General features: G+C 47.5%; 1 protein-coding gene across 5 annotated transcripts in view; it reads left to right on the forward strand.

The window, feature by feature from the left end:
- The window catches only part of kat80 (katanin p80), a 159,646-nt gene that overhangs the window by 83,458 nt on the left and 57,037 nt on the right, over window positions 1–19,151 (forward strand). For all 5 annotated transcript variants that reach the window (XM_089579687.1, XM_089579684.1, XM_089579682.1 and 2 more), the window contains exons 3-8: window positions 6,700–6,817; window positions 14,446–14,546; window positions 15,479–15,520; window positions 15,984–16,067; window positions 17,318–17,505; window positions 18,038–18,188. In XM_089579687.1, coding sequence (XP_089435813.1) covers window positions 6,700–6,817; window positions 14,446–14,546; window positions 15,479–15,520; window positions 15,984–16,067; window positions 17,318–17,505; window positions 18,038–18,188 — 684 coding nt within the window. The remainder of the gene's footprint in view (window positions 1–6,699; window positions 6,818–14,445; window positions 14,547–15,478; window positions 15,521–15,983; window positions 16,068–17,317; window positions 17,506–18,037; window positions 18,189–19,151) is intronic.

A 19,151-nucleotide genomic window follows, 5' to 3' on the forward strand; every position in this document is an offset into this window, starting at 1 on the left:
GGTGCACTTGTGTGCTCGTGCCCACTGCACAGTTGCAGTCCTGGCTCCCGCCGATTGGGCAGTCAAGGCTGGAATAGCCGGCTGCGTGGTAGTTTGGGGGCGCTTTCCAGTATACCCCAGGCTTCAACCTACATATGAAAGATCCGCGTGCGGTTGCGGCTAATCTTTGTGAGTTTCGTATAGCAGCTTTTTGGGCGCGCGACTTCTCTCAGTACGCTTCATGCTGTTCGTGTTCGGTGAGGGTTGCGAAAATGCGAAGGCGGTGGTCCTCTAAAGGTTCGCGTGGTGTACCTGTATGGACACAGTGGTGGCACATCTGTGTTTCTGGCCGCGGTCAGCGTCAGCTTGCTCAGTTTCGACGTCGCCATGGGGCAAGCCATCCTGCGGGCGGGTCGCGCAGTGTTTTCGCGAGAAGCGTGGTGTGGGCGCGGCCCGCGGCGTCACGTCGTCACGTCGTCGAACGTGTCGTCCACGCTCGACAGGCTTCCGTGGGCTCCGCGGGCGTGGGGTTCTGCGAACGCGTCGCGGCAGAATGAGGCCGCGGGTCTCCCTCTGCGCGGCCCAATCTCGTCAGCGCACCGTGGGCACGGGGCGGCCTTCGCCGCCGCGGCTGCGACACTCGCGGCTGACCGCATTTACCGCCCAGCACGCGGTGTTGTTGTTGGTGGTGGTGGCTATGCTACAGAATGCAACGCTTCTGTTTGTTTGCAAAGCTAAATGACTGTTACTTAGCGATGCAGGCTAATATTTCACTTGCTTCAAAACGTTCGTCGTGACGCTATGCAGTGTTCCATTTTCCTTTTACCACACAGTTAATTAGGAAGGAATAAGCAGAACGTTAATTGTAGAACACTGAGCAGTTTGTCCCCAAATGTGTTTGAACGAGTTGTCTGCCTGACCTCAACCACAAAAGCAGTGCTCTGCGGCTGTTATGCGACATTGATGTAAAAAAATGTATTTAATAAAACTATAAACAACCGGTATAAGTGAAGGCTGTATAATTGCTGAGATGTACACCCTTTTTCAAAAGTTTAGAGCCCCTGGGTAGTTTGCTTCTAGGTCTCACGGTGTGGTTTCCTATGCATTCCCATCGTTCCAATTCACTGGAAGGGAAGAGGACCTCTGGTCCTTCCACATCCGAAAGTTCCACGGATGCTACGAGGACCCCACTACGCCGGCTTAGAAGCAAACCCAGGTTGCTCTTCCCGAGAAACCTCTCGTGATCAATCATTAGTTTAACTGCCGCAGTGGGCCTCTTGCCGGTGGGCAGGTTGCGATGACGCCACAGGGTCATGTGACCTAGGTGCCCTACCTGGGTTGCTTCACTGGGAATTTTTCGTGGATTTTTCGCTCATGGTCAACGACGCGACACCGACGTCAGATTTTCTGCGACACCAGCTCCTTAACGCTACCGCGTTTTAAAAGATTTCATAATTTTCCAGTGGCTGCCGGGCCACTGCGGCATTCATGGCAATCACCAAGCTGACGAAGCTGCCCGTTCTGCCCACAATGACGGAATCCCCGTTAATATCCCCGTAACGAGAGCTGACGCAGCGTGTGGGCTTCGTTCCTTGAGGCTGGAGCTCTCACTTTCAGCGTGGAACTCTGGTGAGTTGTGCAACCGTCGCCTCAGGACTTTGGACCCTGGACTGCGCCTCCGTCTTCCGTGTAATGTAGCGCGTCGTGAAGCAACACTACTGTGTCGTCTATGGCTCGGTGTTGCCTTCACGAATAAGTATGCTTTCCGGATCGCGATGGCCGACAGCCCTTCTTGTGTGAACTGCGCCTGTGATGAGACAATCACCCATATCTTGTGTGAGTGCCCTGCCTTTGTAGCCGAAAGACATAAGCTGCGATGTGCTTTGGACCGCCTGGACCCTCGCCCTTTCACAGAGGCCAAGATCCTCGGTCCGTGGCCACAACAGTCAACTGCCATCAAGGCTTACAAGGCACTCTTTCGCTTTTTGAGAGCGACTGCCTTGATTGACAGACTGTGATTATTTCCCTTTACTTCTCTCTTTCCTCTTTAATTCCCCTCATTCCCTTCCCCTGTGCAGGGTAGCCAACCGGAATCCTTTCTGGTTAACATCCCTGCCTTTCCCTCTCTCTCTCTCTCTCTCTCTCTCTCTCTCTCAGTCACTGTACTAAAACCTGTTGTGGTGGGTCTGCTGCTATGCAGGGGCGATTTGGCAGCTGGGATTTCCGGCTGCGGCTGTTACATTTATATGGAGGCGAAATGTAGGAAAACAGCCGATTATATATGTATATATTTTCAGTGCGCTAGCACTAGAGCACTGTAGATTCCACTCACCCGCTTATAAAGGCCGATTCACACGACGGTCCGTTCGCCCGCGGCCCGCGCATCACGTGTTCATGCGTCAGCACATTGAGAGGCGCGCTGACCAGGCCGCGGGCCGACAGCGCGCCGAACGGTCCGTCGTGTGAATCGGCCTTAATCGTTGTCTGTGCGGTCCCTCTTTGTGGACAGGTTGTAATGACGTCACAAGGCCACGTGACCTTACTGGAGCACCTGCCACCTTGGGTGCTTCTCTGTAGGGATTTTGGTGCGCTAAAGTCCCCCACTCGCCGATTTCGCCGTTGTTTCTCCGGTCCCTCTGAGACCTTGACGAGCTGGGTGGCTGGGTGCACCCTAGGTCACGTGACCTTGTGACGTCATCACAGCCTATCCACCAGTTGTGAGCAAAGTGCCGACCGTGGCAGGTGGTAGTTATGATCAGTCGCGAGAGGCTGCTCGGGGAGAGGAACCAATGGGTTTCACACATTCCACCGCTGGGAGCACCTGCCATCGCAGGGCAGTGGTACATCGCTTAAAACCGCTGCACCACTGCGCCAGATGTGGTGTGAGGACTCCCAGGGATCTATGAATGTAAGGTAGAGAATGACCAGTGAGTCTGAAAACCGGAATGGTAGCTCACCTAATTCGCATCTGGCCTAACCACTCTAAATCGTCCGCATTTTATTCCCGTTGCGTGGGCGCTGGAAATGCCAGCCCTGCCGAGTTCAGGAAAGGCCTTGTCGCGGACAGCTCAGCCGTGCTCTTTTCGGCTTCCATCTACTGGGCTCATTACGTGTCGGAAGCGCTGCCACGTCCTTGGGGCATTTCACTCTCGCCCCATTGCTTGAAGCCCTCCCTGCAATTACTCTAGTGCGTTTGACTGTTACGGCGGCAGTGAACGGTACATTGTCAGTTAGCGCATTCGTACTACGGGGATTTTCCAGGGTCTGGCCGCAGCACACACACGCAGTTTTTTTTTTTTTTTTCTCGAAAGCGCGGCCTGTCTCCTAACGGTATACCTGTGAATCCATGCAGAGCGGACACGCGCGCCGGAGCTTCAAACTCGCGGCTGCTGCGGCTAGTTTGCTTGCTGCCTAGCTGCCACCGATAACACTGCATGGCTTCGACTTCCTGTGGTTTCCGTGGCCATATTTCGGCGGTGGTCCTTTGGCTTCTGTGGTGGAACTACATTGTCGTTATGAAGGGGCGTAGCAGTTGGTCTGCAGGGAGGTGACGCCATGAGGCTGCGCAAACATCGCGTCCGAGGTTCTCTGTTTTTTTCGGGGATCAAGTCGCGTCAGCCTACTTTGCACTGGTCGCCCATAACGGTAGCACCAGTGATGCGCTCTTTCGTGACAGATATCGGCGCTTTCGCTGGTACTGTGGCGGAACGTGACGCCATGAAGAGAACGCGCATCGAATTCCTCATGAGTGATGGGCACTGCTAGAGCGAGCACTCGCGGGTTGGACCGGTTGAATCACTATTGCTTTCATTTCGAGCTACCGAACGTCACCGCTGTTTTTTTTTTTTGCTTCTTTTCGGCGTTGCAAACTGTTTCTGTGATCTCAAGTACTTTGTTTTATCTAAAAAAAGAAAAATCTTTTTCGGAACATGTTGCAAGCGTACGAGATGGTGTGTGTGTGCGCATCTGCGTGAAGACTGCGCTATAAATGTTGCGCTATAAAAGCCGGTTTCTGCCGTCATGCGTTTCCATTGAAGATTCGTTTCTCGCGCGCTCGGCTGTGCCTCGCCGGACTTAGCCGTCGCTAGGCGAGCGTGCTGTGCATCGTATAGCTTGCGAGCACTCGACGCGTGGCGTCAGCTTCCTGGACCCGGTGCGGCCGTGGTGCGTCAGGCTGCGCCGAGAAGCGCCGCGCTCGCAACGTTGCAGAAATCCGGCGTGACGCAATGCGCCCCGCGAGGTTTCCTGAGCGCGAGTCGGGTTTGCGCGTCGGGGAGGTGGCCTTCTCTTTATTTTTATTTTCTAAAATTTTGCCGTTTCGCGCACTCTCATCCGAGAAGAACTCGGGCCAGGCCGTGTGGCGTGCCACTCTTAAATAGCCTAGCCATATGTAGGTCTCGCATATGCTATATATCCGAGTACACGCCCGTGACGTAATTTACTGTGGCTATTCCGACGGCAGAAAAACTAGAAGAAAAAAAGGTCAAGTAAGATGTGACTTGATCTCACATCTTACTTAAGATGTGAAGTAAGATTTGAATAATAATAATAATAATAATAATAATAATAATAATAATAATAATAATAATAATAATAATAATAATAATAATAATAATAATAATAATAATAATAATAATATGCGTTGAGTTAACGGCCCCAAATGACATACATGGGATGTGGTGGACGCCGCAGTGGAGAGTTGGTCAAATGTTTAGGGGAGAGTTCCCTATTAATTTCGAGCACCCAGCACACGGGCTTTTTTGCGTTTACCCTGAATCGAAATGCGGCCGCGGTGGTTGTGTTTCACTCCGGATGAGGGGCAAATTCCTGTAAGGGTAAGCTTATTAAACGACTTTCGGCTGTACGCAGAGAAAGCACGTGTTTTTTTTTTTTTTTTGTGAGTTTTCGAGGAGCATAAATGCCGTAAGCGTACTGATCTTTCTTTCCTTTCAAACGAGGAAAGATGAGGGCACTGCTAAAAAACAGTATTAATTTCTTGGTGTTCCTTGACGAAAAAAAATAAATGAAGGCGATAAGCAAAGTTTTTGACGCCAAACCTATATGGGATTACAAGGAGTACTCACTAACCCCTTTTCAGCCGCCTCTCCTCGAGACCTCGTGTGTATTGGGGCAGCATCGCGTATCGGTGGTCATCGAGAATGGCGCACAAGTTTTGTTCTTATGTTTACCATTTACCTATTCATGGAGCAGCTTCATCGAACTTAGCCGCCACTGTGGCTCAGTGGTTATGGTGCTCGGATGACGGTCCGAAAGGCGCGGGTTTGATCCCGGCCGCGGCGGCCGAATTTCGATGGAGGGGAAATTCTAGCCACGTAGTGTGCATGCGATGTCAGTGCATGTTAAAAATTTCCCAGGTGGTCGAAATTATCCTGCGCCCTCCAATGCGGAGTCCATCATAGCCTTAGTCGCTTTGAGACTTTAAACCCATAAACCAAACTAACCTTCATCGGACTTTCGTATTCAGAGCGAGAACACTTAGTGGGAAAATGAAGCTAGCCGGTCGCTTGCTTGCAGTGTTTCAATTAATTGTGTCCTTCATGTTTGCGCACATCTTTCTTTGTTTGTATTTTCTGTTTAAAATTTCTCTAAATAGTCCATGGGCGGTCCGTGGACTGCTGATTGAAGTACTGTTCATACGCGGTGCTGACTAAGCCGTGCGACGCCCGTCGAAGCAGTGTGGTGTTGGAGGTATTTCGTTCTCGCGTTGCGTCAGATCGCCGCCGCCTGTCACCGCGAGCACAATCGCACGGACGGAGCCGCGATGTTCCAGCTACTGAAAGGCCGCTGCGTTGTCCGCAGTGCCCGTGGACCAAGGATTGTGTCGCCCAATCCGGTGCGGTCGTGCGGAACGAAACTTCCCTCGTTGTGTTTGCGCGCGGTCGTCCCACTGAAGGAAGGACTTCACGAAACGATGGTCTCCCACGAAAGAAGAAATCCAACCCGAATTGGCATTGTGTTCGTAAGCGCGTGTGTCGCTGACAGAGCTGGAACATGCCCTGTGGGGTACAATGCCGTCAGTGTGGAGCGGTCGTACCGTTTTTCACTTTGCATTACGAGTCCAAGTGCGTATTTGCCGATTTTCTCATCTGTTGTCGGTGGAATGATGATGAAGCGGTTGTTGCCAAATTAATGGCAAAAATATGCCCGAGCACGGTCACACGGGCTGCTACGCGTACTGCTGGAAATTTTCTGGGTGCTCGTGGGTGGCGCCCCGAACACTGGCTGCAGGATATGCCCGGGCTTTGAACGGATGTCGAGATGTCATCGTGCCATCCCCGCACACTCTTCACTCGATGCAAACGGTTCCGCCGTCCAGTCTCATTGGTGTACCGCAGAGTACAGGCTTAGTATTTGTATTTGACATATTTTCTGCACTCCGTGCCGAGGTTGGGGTTCTGTTTCACTGCTGCTGAATTGTGAATCTTTATACCCTTCGTCATTGTCTCCCTCTGTATTGCCTCAATCCGCCTGTGGGCGCGTTGGACAATGAGTATAAATTAGAAGAGAAAGCGTTCTTGTATAATACCGGCCTTGGCGCCTATACTGGAGGTCGGTCTCGGGAAAGTTAACTCCTAGGGGGCCTTCTGCGTTCCTGAGTAAATCGCCGCTTGTTTCGGAACTCGGTGCGGGGTCTTGTGGTGGGTTCGCATTCGGAATAGTCCCTTAATGGGTGCTCAGAGTCTTGTCCTCCCTGCGCAGAGCCTGACGGGGCATACGACGGCGGTGGAGTGCGTCAAGTTCTGTCCAGCGGAGGAGATGGTCTGCGCGGGCTCGACCTCGGGAACCGTCAAGATCTGGAACTTGGAAGCTGCCAAAAGTAAGTGTCGGCCACTTCGTGATGCGCCGTGCTTTAATTTTTGTAGGACCGCGGAACCGGCGTCTGGTATCTAGTACGCGCAGCCCACGTGCAGCTGCGGAACGTTAAACCCAGCACACCATACACTATTAGAAAAAAGGTAGTAGTACTTACGAACTTTGGGGTAGTAACTGAATGTCACATGTGTTACTAGCCTGTTAGTAACGGGAAGGTTAGTAACGGTTACTAACCCATTGAGTTAGTAACGGCTGCTACCCGCAGTTAGTAACGGGAAACTAGTAGTATTTACAAAGAAAATGAATAGAAACTCGCATGTGTTGCTAGATTCATCGTACGGTGCATGTGCTGGCGTGGCTTGTTAAATTTATGCGTACTCGAAAACTAAAAAAAGCTTCATAGTCAATTTGACTAATTCCGGAATCCAGACAGACCTATCAGAGTGTGCTGGCCGTAAATCACGCACTAAGGTTTAAGCTTACCACGGATTATATGTACAAATTATGCTTGGTGATGGCATTAACAACCTTACCGTGCGCACACAAAGGTTCAGAATGCAGGAAACTGGGTTTCGACCGAACGATGACGTCAGGGATACTGTCACAAAACCTATCGTGTGCTCGTGGATTAGCCTAACTGGAGACCATAAATGAGAGCTTGATTAATTATTTGTCTGATATGACCAACAGCCAGCTCGAAAATTGTCCTTCAGCAAGCGCAGAGCGAATATCGACGGTCGGGCGTCCACTCGCAAAATTGCGTGTAGAAATCTCCCCAGCGATCGAGGCCACGAAATGGGAAATTTTAAAATTAATTCGCACTGCAACAAAGCACCGCCCCGCTGCGGAACTTTGCACAAAAGAGCCAGAAAACTGCGGAGAACGCACCGTGAAAGTTTCAGTAAAATCAGACGAGGTAGCAAAAAAGCCGGAGTTGCCCTTTTAGGACCAGCATGTCCGCGTTTGTCCAAAAGGAGAGAGCGGCTCTGTAATGCAGCCTTTCGAGAGAGGAGGGCCGATGGCGCAACTCTGAACCGTGTCACCAGAGGTGACGACGGTACGCTTTCCGAGGTGACAGTACAATGGGCCGTTCCTTGTTTCGCGCACGCTGTTTAGCTGGTGTCGCCCACGCGATCTTTGTTCGGGTGCGCTGCTGCGGAACTTCCGTGTAGCCACTTTCACGCTGTTCCCTTTTCCGTGCGGACGTGCTTTCCTCCGGAATTGACGTGGAGCCATCGTTGTCGCTTGCAACTGTGATTAGACTGTCGAAGCTGCTGCAGTGCGAACTGTTGATAAGTATTCAGGTGTGTTGGAATCTGAGGGAAAAACAAAGGAGTAGTGGCACTGCAATTAGTAGCCATCGATATTACGTATCGGTGGCTACCAACTGCAAACTGCAAAAACTCCGCGTGCCGATGGAATCACGTAACCTGGAGTGCGGCCTGATCACGGTGACCAGAACCGACAACGCACTTGCTCACCAGAACAGGACTTGGCCACCCTGGTGTAGTACTTGGCCGCAACCTTCTATGAAATTAACGTGCAGAAAACCAAAGTAATGATCAACAGTCTAGCAAGGGAACAGCAGTTCGCAATTCATAGCGAGGTGCTGGAAGTATAGTAAGAGAATATGTCTACCTAGGGCAGGTAGTGACCGCGATCATGAGGGAAATAACTAGAAGAATAAGAATGGGGTGGAGTGCATTATATGGCAGGTTCTCTCAGATCATGAATGGCAGTTTACCTATGGGGCAGAAACGTGGAGGCTAACAAAGAAGGTTAAGGACAACGCAGCGAGCTATGGAAAGAAAAATTATAGCTGTAACGTTAAGAGATCGGAAGCGGGCGGAGTGGGTGAGGGAACAAACGCGGGTTAATGACATCCTAATTGAAATCAAGAGGAAGAAATTGGCTTGGGAAGGGCATGTAATGCGAAGGCAAGATAACCGTCGGTCCTTAAGGGTAACGGAATGGATTCCGAGAGATGGAAAAGATAGCAGGGGGCGGCAGAAAGTTAGGTGGGCGGATGAGATTAAGAAGTTTGCGGGGATACAGTGGCGGCAACTGACAAAGGACAGGGTTAACTTAATTGGAGAGACGTGGGAGAAGCATTTGCCCTGCAATGGGCGTAGTCAGGCTGATGATGATGGCGATGAGTACGTGAGAACCACTAACGTCAAGAAAAGCGTTGACTTTTGATACTGGTTTCATTGGTAGTTTTTACAACGCACCCACCGTAGCACGAGGATACTGCATCACTGCCAAATCTTCGCTGCCTTTGCATTCTAGCTGCGCATCGGTGCCCAAAGCGCAACACTTGTTGATGTGTACTTTCACGGGCAGCGCTCTATCCCAACTTTCCGATGCGCGAGGAAAGGTACAGATGAGCCTGTTTTGTCAATAGAGGAAATTGAGCAATACGTCACAGGCCTACATCTCTCTCTGAAGCAACGGCGCCTTGACAGGTTGCGGCGAAGTACGAGGGCGCGATGGGACCGGTTCGTACTGAAAGGAAGGGGGGATACACAGTCTTTGGATACACGCAGCGACAGAGAGCGGCGCGGACGGAACACTGCGGCAATGTTCGATGCTCATAGACGGCGGCGCCATCGTCAACGCAAAAAAAAAAAGGTTGACGCGAGACAGCCGCTTGTTCTTTTATACCTATACATCGTGGTCCGAGGAGAAGATAACAGCTGCGTCCCGTGGCATTGCCCGACCTAGATCAGCAGACCACGATCAGGCAGGCGTCCCCTCTTCGTCCGCTAGCTACGAGATCACGTCTCGTATTTGCATCTCTCCTGCAAGGAAAAGGACGTTTTATTCGTTGCACATCTTTGTGTGGCATGCAGTCTGGGAGACAGGTGTTCGCGCAAAATGGTAGCGTGAAAAAAATCACTATGCGGCCCATCATCATATAGGCTCAGTCCTGTTTCCCCTCGCCACGCGGTTTTTCAGTTAGAATAGGTCGTGTTATAAGGATCGCGAAATCGTGCTGGCTTAAGTGGGAATGGAAACATTGAGGACTTATGTGCTGAATGCCTCTTCTACTATTAATCTTTCGGTGTGGCGCATGTCGCTTGGTTAGCTAGAATTGCTAGTTCATTCGTCTGGTAGCTGCCCCGTGCGTCGATTGACGCTGTGATGTCACGAGGAATTCGACCACCGATCGACACTGCTGACATCAGTAAGACGGCAGGCAGGTAATACAGGTTGGGGCTCGAACACGAAAGCTCTGACGGGAAACGATTAAAAAAAAGAAAAAAAGTGGCATATCCTTTGTGTAATGAAGACAAACTCCTCTAACCGTTACTGTGGACCTATGGCACTTACAAATGTTTCTTTCAGCGCCGCTTTTGTAACTTGTCCCCCCTGACTTCCCACTCAGTTACATACGCATGCAGACACACAGGGCGGATCCGCAGCCGTTCCTAAGCCGCGTGGTCACGGCAGGCTAGTCTTGTAGTCTGAAGGGACCTGTTCTTTAACCGAGTGCACTATAGTCCTTGACTATAGTCCACTGTAGACTATATTCTCCACTATAGACCTTTTCACATTTGCCTTTCTGAGCGCAGCCATCTTACCACTGGAATGTGCCAGCAGCCTTCTGATTGGTGGATTTCATGCAGGCATCTACTTCGCATGCGCAGCACAGTCCAACACGCACGCGCGTTCATTCAAGCGGTGAGCAGTGTCGAGTGAATTATAGACAACTCAAGAACAAAGCGGCAGATGCCCCTTAAGGGAGGCCGTTCAGCCAATGGCATCCACCGATTTCCATGACGCCGCGGTTAATCCCACTAAGCCGTGGTTATTCCCCATTCATCTGCCATTCTCTGCGATTTCACGCTAGCAGGTCCAAGGGGGAAAATCGGTCGACGCCATTGGCTGGAGGGGTTCCTTCTAGGGGCATTGGCCGCTTCATTCTATCTCGTAATGGTGACAAGCGGGCAATCGAGCACTTCAACATAGAAATTAAGTCGACATGTCACCATCGGTCTGTTACGTGAAACATGGCAGATCTGAGATTTCATCTGGCATGCATGTGTGCCGGTGTGACGCATGTTCTTTCTGTGCTCGTTCACATGCAAGTCCTTTTCCCATTTGATCTCGGAAGTCCGCATTAACCGCATCAAACAAGTCTGAGGCAATGATTTTCCTGTGACCTTGAGCCACATTCGGCTTTTACCGGTGTGCCAGCAGCTCTCGGTTTAAATAGCTCCCGTGCGTCGCGCCTGTCAATATGCCGATCTTTAGATCTTTAGATTAACGGAGCACGCAGATCATCTTTTTTTTTTTTAGATGTGTGGGGAGCATCACGGCGCATCAAAGAAGCATAACGGCGCAAGGTTTTCATGTTATTTTTGCAAACGCTTATCCGTGTGCCGGGCCCTTGAATCGCGGGGCCTCGACTGAACGCAGTTGTGGTTGATGTGACCGCCAAGAGCCGCCTGTACTCCTTTTTCGTTGCTGTTGTCGAACGGGTTTCCTGGTCTTATTCACGCTCTCTAGTTTTCTGCTCTTGGTCGTGCACGCGCCAGAGCCACGCGCGCTTTACGACCCCAACCTGCATTCGCGAAGAGTGCGAGAGCGACCCAAAGTTGCCTCTTCTGGACCGTTTGCATAATCTCTCAAGACCTCGCGGAGTCAGCGCAGCTGGGGGCCACCTTGGATGCCGATCTTGTTTGCGAGCCGCTTTACGACACTTGAACTGCTGACCTCTGCGACCGAGAAACCGAAAGCGCTCGCAATGGGGTCTCGCACTGTATCGCTAAACCGGGTTAAACTCGAAGCATTTGCAGTGCGCAGTTTTTTTTTTTTTGCCTGCTTTTATTTCTTGCAGCATTTCTGCCCTGGCTGTGCTTCCGTTAACAAAACTGAGGAGAGGTTCATGAGTAGTGTATGGCGCGGGTTCTCAGACATGAATTTGAGTTTGTTGATGCTTCTGTGCACACTTGACTGTGCACACAGCATCTTCTAAGCCTTTCCTTTTTAACGCGACAGCCCCGTTACCCAGAAAATCCGGCGTCGGCGTTGTCGGCGTTGTGAGCGAAAAATTACGAGCATGATTCTGGCAGGTGGTGCCCATAGGAGGCAGGTGGGCCACCTAGGTCACGTGACCTTGAGGCGTCATCGCAACCTGCCCACTGGATAGTGAGAAAACTGCTCACTGCGGCAGGTGGCAGTTAAATGAATGATTGATCGTTCGGAGAACAACCTGGGCCGCGCAAGGCCCACCGCTGGGAGCACCTGCTATCGCAGGGCAGTGGCGCATCGCTTGACCGCAGCAACTTTGCTCCAGGAGGGTTATGAGGACTCCCAGGGATCTATGAATGTAGAGTAGAGAATGACTTTCCGCATATATGGCAACCCATTACGCTATCGCGTCACACTATTAAGACGGAGCTCAGGCGTCTCCTCGAATTTTTTCTACACTGAGAACTTGGGAATGGTTCTCTCTGCTGGCTTGGGCAGGCCCATATTTGTGAATTGCTATTTCATAAATAAACATTATTATTATTATTATTATTATTATTATTATTATTATTATTATTATTATTATTATTATTATTATTATTCACTTACTGGTCTTAGAACAGGCAGACATTTACTTATGGATGTGGAAACTGGCACATTTGTGAAACATTAACCTCGACATTGGGTGTGGATATTGACGTGGTGTGCTGGGTCACATATTGGAAACGTTTTTTTCGTAGGTAAGCGCCATTACCCTACAGTTCTAAGTTGACAAAGGCTATGACAACACCGCACCCACGCCCACGCCGTACTGCAATATTTTTTTCATCCGACCGCAGCAGTGACCTAGCAATGGTATAGACCTTTCCAAAAAGGGCTCCCTGGGCGCTGCCATATTGTTCCCTGGACTGCAGTGGGCACCTCGCGCTAGCATGGTGGAAGCGGCGAAACGCCTCCTCTCTGGACTGCTGGAAACCGGTTCCGCCGCCGGAAACAATATGGCAGCTAATCCGCTACAGTGATATGCTTCCGCGCGCCGCCAGTGCGCACGCGCTGTTTGGTCCGGACGCGGCAGGCGTGCGTGAAGTTTGCCGGCACCTGTCGCCACCTGGCGCCCTTGGGGAGATCTGCACAAGCGGAATGGCACCCCGCGGAAGCGGGTCACGGTAGTGGATCGCGGATAACGCAGTGCTATAACTGTGTAGTGGTTTGAGCATCCGCCTCGCTTGCGGGATGTGCCGGGTTCGAATCCCAGTGCAGCCAGGTACCCACCAGTGATACAATGGGTACAGCTTTCCCCTGGCCTGGTGCTCAGCCTCTCTGAGGTGAAATGCTTGGGAAATCGATCTTTGACCTTACCTTGTGTAGATGAAACTACCTTGTGCCATGGTGCTCTTTGGCCAAAGCTGCCATTGCACCATAAAAATTCACTATTATCACATTTTTTCATCTTGAAAAAAAAAAAAAAAGTGGTGAATGGGCCTTTTAGTGCTCTAACACTAAATGGATCACTAACAAAAAAGCAGTTATGTCCTGGTGAAGCTCGGAGGAGCGTTGCGTCAGCTGCAGCTGAGTGGAGAGAGGGTGTGAAGAGCAAGAAACGCGGTTGTGTGCACATGCATATGCCATAAAGAAGAGGCAAAGGATGATGTCGTTAGCAGAATGTAATACCCCTCGTGGGTCTTTAGGGTAATAAACTGAAATGAAATGAATTGTACAGTGCAGCAAACGATAAACATCAATGAAGCTAGTCCTTAATGTCCCGCAGTCCGTCACTTCATTGGTTGAGAAAATGCCGTTCATGGAAGAACACCTGCACAGTGAACTCATCTGCCATTTTGCAGGGCATGCCCTGCAAAAGCGGTGGTGAGGAGGAGATAGGAGTGCACCGATGTGGAGCCTGTTGCAGTTTAATGGAGTATAGACACCTAACTTTTGGGTGCGTGTTTTCTTGCTTGTAATGATGCACAAGGCATTATTATATATGGATTACCACTGGGCGTTCTCCTACGACCGGGTTTCGGTTTCAACAGCCAAACGAGGACTGTGACGTCAAAGTGTGGTCATAGGTCACGTGAGGCATGAAAAAAACTGCAACATAATCGTTGCTTCTACATTCTTTGTTATTCCGGCTCTTGAGGATGACTGGCTTCAGCACTGTAGTGAATTCAAATGATAGAGCAGCGATTATATCGATGTTTTTCGATGCCTCATGTGACATAAAACCAAACTTTGACGTCACAGCCATAATTCGGTTGTTGAAACCAAAACTGAAACAGCATGACAGAAAAATTCGATTATAAAATATTTAGCGGTCATAGGCGAATACCACATGGTGATTCATGCACAGTAGTGTCTTCCGCATCATTGTAGAGACGAAAACATGCCACCAGAAATAGGTGCCTATACTCCTTTAACGTACTATGCCAATTTGTAATTATGAATTGCATATCAAAGCCACATCTGTGCATAAACCTACTACATTCCCCAATTACCATTATTTCCGATTCCAGTGCATTTATACACTAAACTATGCTCCATTTACTTTTCACAGAATGTGTACGTAATGAAATGAGGAATGTATTAATTAGCTTGAACGGTTAGGTTCTTGAGCTCTGTTCTCAGTGTCGGTAAAACAGATTGTATGTTTTTCAGTGGTCCGGACACTCACAGGTCACAAGGGAAATGTGCGGTGCATGGATTTTCACCCTCACGCGGAATTTGTGGCATCAGGGTCAATGGACACCACTATAAAGGTGACATTTCTTCACCCTCCTGACATCCATCTCATTAGGCTTGAATTTTTATTGTACTCCTTTTTCATTTTGATTGCATAAAAAAACCATAGAGCTCAGGATGTATGTAATGTTATGTGTTTTTGAGTTGAAAGGGGGAATGCAGGACTGTTCATGAACACCTCTTAACTATCAAAATTCAAAAAAAAAATCCAAGAAAAAGAATTATGATGCTTGTTTTTCTTGCATTGTCGCCTACACTGCAGCTTGTTTGAAGATGCACTGATTGCACACATCTGCATCTAGTTTTGGGGCAGTATTTAAAATAATTGACAGTTTGTTAGTATTCACATTGCTTTCTTTTTGCTTGAATCAGGACATTTGTCTGGGCAAGTTGGTGCATTGCTAATAAGACAGAAAATACAGAGCGATAACGCAGCACCCGTCCTGTTGTGTGTGTTCCTCTTGTCCATGTTTTTTTTTTGCGCTGTGTTTTACAACAATTTCTTTGTGCATTTTTGTGAATTCTCACTGTCAACAAAAAATCTGCTTCCATTGTTGTTCGTGAAGCATCTCTTATGATGGTGTTTAATGTAGCTAGAGCTTGCTCCAAAATTTTCATGTACTAAAAAATTGTTGGTAATGATATACCCTGAATGATGTAGACACAGTTGCAACACATGTAAAAATAACCTAGGTAGTCATGATTGCAACTCGATTATTGTGAAAATTGTACTTGGTAATTAATTTTAGGCGGAGTTCTGGTAGTTGAGACCAATTTTACAAAGAACTTTCACTTCAGGCTATTGGAGCTCCAGTTTATCAAGTATGAGAAAAGATTAATGCCAGCCAACTGCTGATCAGGGAGGGCAGAGTGCTAATTGAACAAAACATTGCACTGTCAGCTTTAGTAATTGGTTTTTATTGTTTTTTTTTTTTTTTCATTCTTCCAGCTTTGGGACACTAGGAAAAAAGGATGTATATTCACTTACAAGGTAAGCTTTGTGCTATCCCTTTCTATGGACAGAGTGGTCGAGTAGTGGGCTTAGTGTTCAGTTGTGGACTGGCTGCAAAAAATTAAGCCTAGGTGGACTACAGCTTGTGACGCACAAAGACTGCAGTAGGCTGGAGCACCGCCATTCGGTGCTGCACTAAAATGTCCAGGAATTGTTGCTGGCTGCAACATTAGCAAGAAAATAATTTCATCCTTCGAGATTGAATGATTAAAAGAATTTGGACGAAGCTTATGGGTTTGGTAGCTTTTGTGTAAAGGAAATTTTTAGCTCCAGTTGTGGTGTTTCAAAAAACAGTGCTCTTCATTTTGTTGATAATGGTTAAAGGGCCATAGCATCACATTGCCACCATTTTATAATGTGTGCTATCTTAAGCATATGGAATTTTGTTTCTTTGTAAAAGAGTTCTTTTTTTTTTGTCTCTCTCAATTTCTTTTGTACATAGGGTCACAACAAATGTGTGAATAGCCTAAAGTTCAGTCCTGATGGCCGATGGATTGCGTCAGGAAGTGAAGATGGCAGCGTCAAGGTTTGAATATTCTTCACACATATCAAACTGTTATTATTACACATGCATGCAGACACATTGCTTGCTTTGGCAGATGAACTTTTCAGGTACGAGCAGTGATGTGTTGGATTGCCATTTCTTGCCAAATATACAAAAAAGGCTAGCCTTTGGCTTCTGTTCTTTTTTCAAGGAACAGAGATTAGAAATGAAAATTCACTTTGCAGCTAAACCATGGAAGCTGTGATGTGACATGTTGCTGATTTTTTAGTATGTATGTGGGCCTCACAGTGTGCTGAAAGTAGTGTAAATATGAAAGCAGCTATGCAGTGGGTGTCTGATATTTGTAAACAATGCATTTTTATGTAAACATGCTTAATGCATATATTGTTTTTACTCCGAATAGCTGAAAAGCACTAGTGTAAAACTCACTGCTCTCGATATAGCGGCCTCTTTTATAGCCTTATTCTTTCAGATTTTTTTTTTTATAATCATGACATCGTAGCATCTCAACAAGTTAGTCAAATTGAGAGGAGAGTAAAAAAAAAAATATCAGATAATCAATGCAACTCATGTGGCGGTGTATGCGTTATAGTCCACCTGATGTTTGCGTCTCCTGTACTCAGCTTCAGCTGCTATACGAATAATTTGCGTTTGTGAATTTGCTTTCACCGTGGGATATGGAGAAGCTTCTGGATGGGTCTGGGCGGATAGTGGGTGGAGGCCTCTGGGAAGTGGAGTATGGTAGGTGAGTGGTAGGTAGATGCTCGTAGGTGAGAACACCCTCCGGTGGGTCTCTAGAAGGTGGAGGCTTCACACAGACACAGACAGGTAGGAGGGGGCGTTGCCATTGCCATGTTGTAGAGCTTATTGACTGTGCTTTCCTCGTCTCCACTCCTTCCTCCTCTCTACTTCTGAGATTGGCTGTCGTGTTTCTGCTAACGCTGTCAGTAGGTTTACATAACTGGCAAACATAAAAATAAAATAGCACTCACGCAAGAGTCATGAGTATTCAATAAATAGAAACAAGCAGTGAACCAGTAGAGGAGTTATTTTTGCTCTCTATATTCACATATTCTTACAAATTGATTTAAGGGTATTGCAAGGCATTCATTGTTGTATTTATTACTTGCAAAAATAAAATTGCTTTTTGGTGGATGTTTGTTTTAGGTAGTTGAGTTTTTGGAGTAGCCTTATTGTGCGATATGCCAGTTTTTTTTTTTTTTTTTAACAACGTCCTGCTTGCACTGATGACAAATGTATTGACTCTGCAGCTTTGGGACTTGCCTGCGGGTAAAATGCTGTCAGAGTTTCGGGACCATTGTGGGCCTGTGAATGATGTTGACTTCCACCCCAATGAGTTCCTCCTGGCAAGTGGCAGCTCGGACAGCACTGTAAAGTTTTGGGACCTTGAGAACTTCAATCTTGTGTCATCTACAGAGGGTGACTCTGGTATAGTCAGGTAAAGTAATGCTGTGATTATGATAACACTTCATTATTTTCTCAGAATTAGAAAAGGGCCCATTTTCAGGCAGTTGCAGTGAAGTTCTTTTTTTGTTTTAGTATATTACTTTTCAAATCAACTTTATACATGTGTCAGAAAAGCACATGTGATCTCCTGCTAGTTATTTAATTCAAGGAACTGCACCTGACTGGAATAAGCTGGCCTGGCTGGCAGCATTTGTAATCTACCTATTGGCAATTCTCACTACCTTGAATGACCAAGTGTACGGCATTTTTGGTTCTAATTTATTAGCTTTTTCCTCAGTAGAAAAAAAAAAGCATGCACTCCTGTCGGGACTTGCAAACATGGTCGAATAATAATAATAATAATAATAATAATAATAATAATAATAATAATAATAATAATAATAATAATAATAACAAAAAAGATGTTATGACCGATATTGGATTCATGAAAGTGAACATTTTTATTGCTTTTGTGTTATGTTTTTCTCAATGAGCACATGTTATATTTCTTTATTACATTGCAGGTGCGTCTTCTTCAGTCCAGATGGTGCCTGCCTTTTCAGTGGTGCTGAAGATTTTCTCAAGGTTTATGGCTGGGAGCCCGTAAAAACATGTGACACTCTGGTCATGGGATGGAATAGAGTGGCTGACATTTCTGTCGCTCAAAATCAGCTTGTGAGTTTGATTTTATGTTCCTTCTTGTTCTGTCTTTACTCAGCTTATACTGAAGAACTGGCTTTCATGTCACTGTGGCGAATTCTTTGCTTGTGCGACCTCAAATCATGTCTGCAAGTTATTATTTTTGCGCATAATCATTCAGTTTGTGTAACAATGTTTTTTTCGTAATATAAGAGGTGTTTCTTTATCAAGCTTTAGATCTCTTTTGAGGCCTGCCTTGTTTACTGAAAAGGGCCACCTTATGGCTACGTGAAATCTCTCACCACGGGAGAGTTCTAGCAGGTGCAGCGCTGAAAACGCACACGCACTTGTACATGCAATGCACATTGGAATTGCTGCAGCTGTATTGATGGCACTAGTGTGGAAACAGAAAGAAAGAAGGTATCGGCAATATTAGACCTTGTGCACTACATTTTGCCTTGTCCCTGCTGTACTTTGCCGTGCTCAGTGATGCTTTATTAAAGTGTGAAATGCTTTTAGGCCCCATGGCACTGGTTTTCACAGAAGTATTGCTGATGAAAATCGACCAAAGGAATTCTGGTCACCATCACATAGTCCCTAACTCTTGTATGGATTAGCATCATAGCTAATGACTCCTGTACTGCCATTCTTTTGACACACACAATTTAAAGTCCTTGTAACTATTTCTAAAAGGAATATTTTTTAAACTGTTTGTATATTGCAATATGCTTCGAGAATTCCTTGCTAGTATCTGCTCTTGCAGACACACAGATGCTAGCGTAGTGTCAGCTTAGCATAGTGTTTCCCATAGAAAGTACCTAAACTTAGGTCACAGAAACAAACTTTGAATCTCAAAGGCTGTGGGGTTGAAATATGGGGGTGAATACGTTTTCTGCATTTTTCCGGGGCTGACAGTTCAAACTACCAACCCCACCCCATGATAGTGCGCGTTGACCACGGCGGGCCTTGCCCTGTGGGAACAAAGGAATGACTCTGGCT

The sequence above is a fragment of the Amblyomma mixtum genome, chromosome 3, assembly GCF_055824585.1.
Source record: "Amblyomma mixtum isolate Tamu chromosome 3, ASM5582458v1, whole genome shotgun sequence".
In the NCBI taxonomy this organism is placed as follows: domain Eukaryota; kingdom Metazoa; phylum Arthropoda; class Arachnida; order Ixodida; family Ixodidae; genus Amblyomma; species Amblyomma mixtum.